The following is an 8,388-nucleotide window of genomic DNA, read 5'->3' as shown; positions in this document are numbered from 1 at the left end:
GGACCTGTCTGCAAGAGGGTTGGGGACCAAGGTGGTGTTCAAGTCCTACTCTCAGCGGGGAAGGGGGTGGGCCAAACCTGAGCAGCATTGTGTTCCCATGCAGCAGGGGTGAAGTCACAATGCCTGGAGGGGAGAGCTTAGCCCAGCCAGCCCCACAGGAGCCACTTCAACTGGGACAGGGAGGTTCGGGGGTCAAAGTGGGATAGGTCCACAAACTTAGGACTGTTGGGAGGTATGGTGTGGTGTGGGACTGATACCAGCCCTCTGCCAGGTGTTACAGATTACAAGGAACGATGACCTGCCCTGGAATAGTTACTGCTGGATAGTTCCCAGATATGTTACTTAATAAAGTTGCAGCCTAGTTAAACCACGTTCTTAGTGTCTTGTCTGTCTTCCCTCAATGTCTGAAACAATAGATATCTGGGAACTATGTCCTGCAATACACAATATTTGCCACTAGTTGTCAGTCTAAATAATGTCTGGGGGCTGATTGTACTTTGTCATCTTCCTCTGAGAATAGCAGTCTTGAAAATGGAGCAAATACTATTACTGAGACATTATAGTAAATTGATTTCCCAGTGATATAATAATTAGAAAGCAGACATTTTTTAGTATACCTAAAAAAACTTTATTAACAATGTAAAATGCCTAATATTTTACAGTCTGAGCTAATTCTGGCATGCCCTATAAGAGTTAACACTAAGTCGATGTGCAGACACCATGCTTCAACTTTTAATGAAAACAACGTATTTTCTGATTTATGTTCGAGGGTAATTGTATATTGTACTACACCATCTTTTAACTCCATTGCCCCTTTCTTCCAAAGTTGAAATAGACACCATTGGTTTAAAAGGAAATTAATGAACTTCTATGTACTGTACAGTATGTAGATATTATGATTACTTTGTATTTACAAATATGAATATTTTTCATATATGATTTTGAGTATGATAAATTAAGAAATTTTACTGTGAAGTTCTTTGCTAAATTGAGATATAGTGGAAGACTAAATATGAATGAGAGCACAAAAAGCAGTAGGAGAGTTTGTGCATGTTCTGTTACAATAGTTTGTTTTTAATATTAGAAGTTAAACATATTTTGATGTTTGAAATTTTCTACGTTTAAAGATTGTTTACAATATTTGATCATATTCTATTAATGTGATACTAGTAAGAGCTATAGTCATAGTTTTGTACTGTACACAAAATTTCTGTTGTGATTTGTATAATAAAAAAGCTTTAGGATGAGCTAGTAACCATAATTCTTGCATCTAGTCACTGAATGGTTTAAAGTAGACATGCGGAATGTCATTACAAAATCTTTAAAAAAAATCATAATGTTAAATCTGTTCCCTTTCTGGTTCTTGAGAACAACAACTTTGAACTGTAAAACTCCTTTTTGAAAAGGGCGGGGGGAGAAGGAATAGGGCAGTGTAGAAAACGCTTTATAATGAAGAGCAGTTAGGTTTATCCTTTCAAAGATCAAATAATATTGGTTTCATGAAAGTTATGGTTTTCTTGGAGTTTCTGTACTGAATTTTTTAGCTTGAGACAAGGCAGCATAGTCCAAAGAATCTTCGCTTCGGTCTTCTCACCAATGGATAAGGAGTCAGGTTTAGGAGGCTGCTATCATCTATAATGAAAGAAATACAAAATGTAATATGCTTAGGTGTATAAAAAAGAACCTGCTTACTTATTTGTATACCAGTAGCACCTGGGAGCCTCAGTAGTGGACCAGGGCCCCATTATACTAGGCACGGAACAAACTCAGGCTAAAAAGATAGTCTTTTCCCCAAAGAGTTTACAATCTAAATGCATCTAAGTTCAGTCCTTTTTGTAAAGAGCATGTTCATACACTATGAATTATGATTAAGGCTAAGATTATGTCACGGAGGTTGCGGAAGTCATGGAATCTGTGACTTCCAGCAACCTCCATGACATTGGGGGCCCCAACTGCTGCCAGCAGCAGGGGACCAGCAGCCACCCAGCAGCCACGGGTGGCGTGGGGACCCTCTCGCAGATGCCCAGCTGCTGCCACTGGTGGTGACCCCTGAGCTGTCCAGCGGCTCCGCCTCCGTGAGCAGCTGTCCCCCCACACCCCCTGCAGCTCCCAGCTGGCAGTGGCAGAGGGACCCTGGAGCTGCTCAGCGGCCACAGGTGGGGGCCCTCCACTGCTTCCAGCTACTGGTGGTGGCAAAGGGACCACAGAGCTGCTCAGTGGCTGGAGACCCCCTGTACCTCCCCAGCCACCACTGCGGGTAGGAGCCCCCACAGCTCCCCTGCCATTAAGGGTGGCGGGGACCCCCCTGCAGCTCCCAGCCCCGCAGGGCGGCAGGGGGACCCCTCCCAGCCACTGGGCCATGGGGTCCCTGCAGCTCCCAGCCACTGCAGGGGAGGGAAGGGGCAAGGTGCTGGACCCTCCTCTCTCCCTATTTTGTCAGGTATGTTTTTAGTAAAAAAAAAAGTCTGGACCAGGTCACAGCTTCTGTGATTTTTTTTTTTTTTTTGTGTATTGCCCCTGACCTGTGCATGACTTTTACTAAAAATATCCGTGACAAAATCATAGCCTTAATTATGATAATGGAGCTCTGTAGCAACTCTGTCCTACGTCAATTTTATTCCAATAAAGTAGTTTTGATTTATATATTCTGAATCTTAAAATGCTAATTACAGAGCTATGGCCATTGCCCCGTGACAACAGAAACAGTGTTTCAGAATATCCATTTTGAATAACTAAAAAACAAAAAGGAAGAAAGACAGAAATTCTGGCAGGTGGCATAGTGGTTCAATCACTGAACTTGAGATCAGAGGGGTAGCCATGTTAGTCTGTATCTACAAAAACAACGAGGAGTCTGGTAGCACCTTAAAGACTAACAGATTTATTTGGGCATAAGCTTTCATGGGTAAAAAACCCACTGCTTCAGATGCAACTTGAGAGGAATTACCCTTTCATCTCTGGAGATGGGGCAAAATTTTCAAACTTGGCTGCCTAAAGTTAAGCTTCTAAATCCGTATTTAGGAACCTAAATTAAAGCTATTTTTATATGGATTCAAGATCTGAACTTTAGGCGACATTCCTTGATAATCCAAGCTCTTCCATGATAAGATAAAAGACCTATTTCCCCCACCCACCCAAGATTTTTATATTTGTTTGTAAAAATAACATTGTTTCAGAGCTCTAGGAAAAACATGAATAATAAAATGCTTGCTAACTATGAAAAGGGTTTTAAGAAAAGAGTTTCCCAAATTTGGAAAAACATAAAGCTACAGTTAGACACCTGGTTTCAGGATTAACTTTGACCAGACTGATACAGAGTGATGCCCTGATCCACACAAGGACTTAAATGTCCAACTCCCATTTCAGTTGCCTAAATCCAAAATTTAGGTTCCACTGAGATTCTCAAAACTCTTATCACGTTGCTGCCTAAACCTGGAGGCATCTAACATCCCTCAGTGCTTAAATTTCTGCCCTTAAAGTGCCCTGTGTTTCTACTTCCGGGCCCATGCACTGCTGCCTCAGTCCTGACAGCTGGTGTTTGGCTTGCTCCTAAGCCCTGCGCCTCAAACCAGGTGAGATAAGTGGGGGAATGGCTGTTCAATGGCTATTAGCCAGGATGGGCAGGGATGGTGTCCCTAGCCTCTGTTTGCCAGAAGCTGGGAATGGGTGATAGGGAATAGATCACTTGATGATTACCTGTTCTGTTCATTCCATCTGGGGCATCTGGCACTGGCTAGTGTCAGAAGACAGGATACTGGGCTAGATGGACCTTTGGTCTGACCCAGTATAGCCATTCTTATGAATTGCTATCTGCCCTGTGGGGGCTGGTGTGCTATGAGCACACCTAACTCCACACAAAATAGTCTGGTGGAGTGGAGAGAAGCAGCAGCAGCCTTCCTTATAACCTTTTGCGCATTGGTTAGGGTACTCACTCAGAACATGGGAGACCCCAGTTCAATTCCCGCCTCTGCATGATGTGGAGAAGGGATTTGAACCTGAGTGTCCCACCTCACAGATGAGGGTGCTAGCCACTGCTCTGTGGGATACTCTGATATGGTGAAAAGAAAAGGAGTACTTGTGGCACCTTAGAGACTAACCAATTTATTTGAGCATGAGCTTTCGTGAGCTACAGCTCACTTCATCAGATACATACCGTGGAAACTGCAGCAGACTTTATATATACACAGAGAATATGAAACAATACCTCCTCCCACCCCACTGTCCTGCTGGTAATAGCTTATCTAAAGTAATCGTCAGGTTAGGCCATTTCCAGCACAAATCCAGGTTTTCTCACCCTCCACCCCCCCACACAAATTCACTCTCCTGCTGGTGATAGCCCATCCAAAGTGACAACTCTTTACACAATCGTCAGGTTAGGCCATTTCCAGCACAAATCCAGGTTTTCTCACCCTCCACCCCCCCACACAAATTCACTCTCCTGCTGGTGATAGCCCATCCAAAGTGACAACTCTTTACACAATCGTCAGGTTAGGCCATTTCCAGCACAAATCCAGGTTTTCTCACCCTCCACCCCCCCACACAAATTCACTCTCCTGCTGGTGATAGCCCATCCAAAGTGACAACTCTTTACACAATTGTGTAAAGAGTTGTCACTTTGGATGGGCTATCACCAGCAGGAGAGTGAATTTGTGTGGGGGGGTGGAGGGTGAGAAAACCTGGATTTGTGCTGGAAATGGCCTAACCTGACGATTACTTTAGATAAGCTATTACCAGCAGGACAGTGGGGTGGGAGGAGGTATTGTTTCATATTCTCTGTGTATATATAAAGTCTGCTGCAGTTTCCACGGTATGTATCTGATGAAGTGAGCTGTAGCTCACGAAAGCTCATGCTCAAATAAATTGGTTAGTCTCTAAGGTGCCACAAGTACTCCTTTTCTTTTTGCGAATACAGACTAACACGGCTGTTACTCTGAAATCTGATATGGTGCTCTCCTGTTGAAAGCTGTTCCATGGTGTATAAATAAATACACACTGGACCAGAGAGAAAGAATTACTCTATGGTCCAGTGGTTAGGGCATTCACCTGTCTTCTCCACATGAGGCACATGGGAGAACTGAACTAGGGCTCCCCACCTCCTGGGTGAGTTCCCTAACTAATGGGCTAAAGGTTACAAGAAAGGTCATTCCTGCTGCCCTCTCCTTTCTACCCCCTCTTCTGGCTGTCTTGTGTGGAGTTAGGTGTGTGCCATTGCCGTTCTTGTAAGAGTTCAGATTTTTTGCATTTTGTCTACTTTTGCTTTGCTTTTTGCTACTGACAGGGGGGTGCCACATGAAGGCATAGACTTGCTCCCCAAGCTGAACAATCAGCTCCAGAAGGGAGCTGAAAATGACCGTCTTTCCCATTGATGCCTCTACTCTACAAGAGAACCTAACACATTAAGTAAACTGAGGAGCCTGTTGCTGCATCTGCGCCCTTGTCCACTTGATTGTAGATCCTGGACCAGGCTTGATGGGCTACTCTCAGGAGGGTACAGAGTTGTCATGGTTGGGCACCAGCTTGGCCTGGTTTCCTCTCCAGATTGTGATGGTGGGGCAGTGTTGCAGACAATAACTCATCTGTTGAAAGACTGCCCATCTCGACATCTGGAGGACTGCTTACCATGCCTCACCTCTCTGGATATAGAGTCTATCCTCTGGTTACCGTACCTGGACATCGAGCTCTGATGTCTGCATATGAGAGGATCTTGCAAGAAACTCCTTAGGCACCTGTCTCCAGAAGTTTCACAGCTTTGAATCCCAAGTGGAGATAGGTGCCTCCCTCCATCACATACTTAGGTGTCTAACTCATTGAATGGGGTGAGGCTTAAGACACACCTCTTCTTTGGCATCTTCTATTGGCTAACTTAGGTGGCTCCCCACCTAGCATGCTGGCTTTTGTGGATCCCTCCCTTAGGTGTCTAAATCTCCCCAGACATTGCATAAGCAGCCTGGTTGCCTCCCTCAGGGTTTGTGGATTCTCCTGGGTGGCGAGGCACCTAAAAGTTTAAAGCCAGGTGTTGCAGTGCCTAAGCCCCTTTGGGGGCCTGAGTGCATAATGGAGGTATCCTGGCAGGGAAGGGGATAGGTTGCTGTCCAAAATATTCCTGGACCCCCTGGTAGGTGATCCAAAGGGCAGCACTGATATCCACCTCAGAAGAGAAAGATTATATTACACATGCTAGTTGCAGGGAGAGTGCTGCATATGCAGCTGTAATAACAAGGGTAAGAAATGGATTTTGTCTTGCATGCATGATTCCTTTGAGAGAATACATTCTCTTTCTTCTTAAATTTCACCCACTGCACATGCACAATACATTTGGGTATCTGAACACTTCTTCAATCAGACTGCAAGCAAAGCTGAAAGTTTAGCAGCATTATACTAAGCTTGAAAAGACTAGTAATTGTGAGCCCACCCTGACTTCAGTGAACTCAGCGGCAAAACTCTCATTGATTTCACTCCGAGCAGGCTCAGGTCCTGTAAGGATTCATTCATTCAACACTATCAAATCATCTCACAACTTTTTTTACAACCACACTCTTAATTTCACATCTAGTCATTAAAGTTATTAGCTCGTACCCTGGTACTTAACTAAATCTCCTCCTTTTGGGTCTTCTTCTCTCCCTTATTTTTCCTCTTTGATGAATCCAAAATGCAGTTTTAATTAAAGATCTTAGAATACTTTGAAGGCGTAAAGTCCTATATCACTACTAAGTATTATCATCGCTGCTTGAGACCTCAGTTCCCAGAAGTGGGCAGTAAGCTCTGAACATAGATGGTGTATGTTTATGGGAGCATCAAAAGAGCCGTTTGTATCTCCTTGATCTTGGGGCTGGCCCCCAACATCGTTCAGAGCAGTCTCTGGGCTACTTAAAAGTATGTCTGCCTGATGTACAGCCCTAAAAGCCTCTGGTGCGTTTACCAGAGATCTTCAGTCCATCTATGCAGAGTGTAAGGAGAACCTGAATGAGCTCTCCCCCATGATGAGCTGGGGGAAAAGACTTCAGGAGCAGACCATATTTGCACAGACATGCCTACTCTGCTTACGTGTGCAGCAGATGGAGCTACTTTGCCAAAATGATCAATTTTGGTTGGTTTCGGGTTACAAATCACTCAAGGATTTGAATGCAGGGGTAATGAAGATGAAGTATTAACCTTATTATATGAGTAAAAGGCACCAAAACTGTGCTTACCATGTGACCCCCCCCCGATTGAGGGAGTCACCCTAAACTGAACCTCACTTGCTTAGCAGGGAGTAGGGATGCCACATCCCCATGAAGATGAGAGGGTGGGGATAGGTGTTTCTATGTGATGGTGTGGATGCTGCCAAGAGTCTAGCATTTAATGATAGAGCTGATTGGTCTCAATTGAGACCAGTCTTTGTTTCTGGCTGGTGAGTCCTAGAGATGATATTATTGCTGAACAGGTCTAGGGGCTAAGCCGTAGACATTGTTGGGGACAGGGAGAGACAATACAGAGACCGAATTGGCTGTGAGGTTCCCTGTTACCTGCTGAAATCATTAAGAGCTGGGTTAAGTGGCAGAACCTCAGAATGTGACGTTGCGGGAGCAGCAACGGTGGCAGAGAGAGAGCGACAGGTACGAGCCAGTTGTAGAGCAGAAGCAGAGGCATTGCTCGATGTCTCCCTGCTCCCAGGGGTGGGAGTTGAACCATGTGAACGTACCTCTGAACTCTGGGTCTTTGCTAACCAAGGACAGCCAACGGTGAGTAGGGTACAGTGGCAGGTGAGGGGAGTGCTGTGTTAAGGGACATCTGTTTGTTGGACTTTCACACCGCAAAGTGAGAAACTGAGGCAAAGGACACTGTCCAACACACTCTGGGGGGTGGATGTTTGCCTGTGATCACATGCTTTTGAATTGCGGTTCTGGTGTTTTCCCAAATTAACGTTGGTTCCCCTTTTAATAAAAGTTTTATTTTGTTTTACACAGACTCAGTGCTTGCGAGTGGGGAAGGACTGCCTTTGAGAGGCGCCCAAACGCAGTGTTTAGTTTCCCCAGATTACTAGGTGGGGACTTGAGCCGGTTTTATTTTGTGGTGGTATGAGAAATCCCTAGACATTGAACCTGGCCCTTCTTGCTGCCAACTCCACCTGTCAGAAGGATTACCAGAACAATATAACGGGGCCGGAATGCAGAGGAAGGATTCATCCTTGGAACTCTGAACTGTCTTCCTCTCTTCTGCACTGAGTTCAAGTTTCTTCTCTTCCACTGCATAGGTCTTTCCTTTGCTATGTTCACCTTCTTCTTTCTCTTTGTGCCCCATTCCAGACTTTGTGCCTGTTTACCTGGAATGACCTTCTATATAATGTACACTGAGATTTCTTCCTCCCCTCCTTCCAAACTCTTTGCAATCCCCTCCATTCCATGAAACTTC

At 44.8% G+C, this 8,388-nt stretch overlaps 1 protein-coding gene across 1 annotated transcript in view; it reads right to left on the bottom strand.

Annotated features, from left to right (window-relative positions):
* Positions 1-1,540: 1,540 nt before the first annotated feature.
* The window catches only part of RGS7BP (regulator of G protein signaling 7 binding protein), a 76,180-nt gene continuing 69,332 nt past the window's right edge, over positions 1,541-8,388 (bottom strand). The window contains exon 6 of the mRNA XM_077816293.1: positions 1,541-1,632. Coding sequence (XP_077672419.1) covers positions 1,541-1,632 — 92 coding nt within the window. The remainder of the gene's footprint in view (positions 1,633-8,388) is intronic.

Source organism: Eretmochelys imbricata, chromosome 5 (genome assembly GCF_965152235.1).
Source record: "Eretmochelys imbricata isolate rEreImb1 chromosome 5, rEreImb1.hap1, whole genome shotgun sequence".
Lineage (NCBI taxonomy): Eukaryota > Metazoa > Chordata > Testudines > Cheloniidae > Eretmochelys > Eretmochelys imbricata.
Note: the sequence above shows the minus strand (reverse complement) of the source record. Positions and strands in the feature narration are given on the sequence as shown.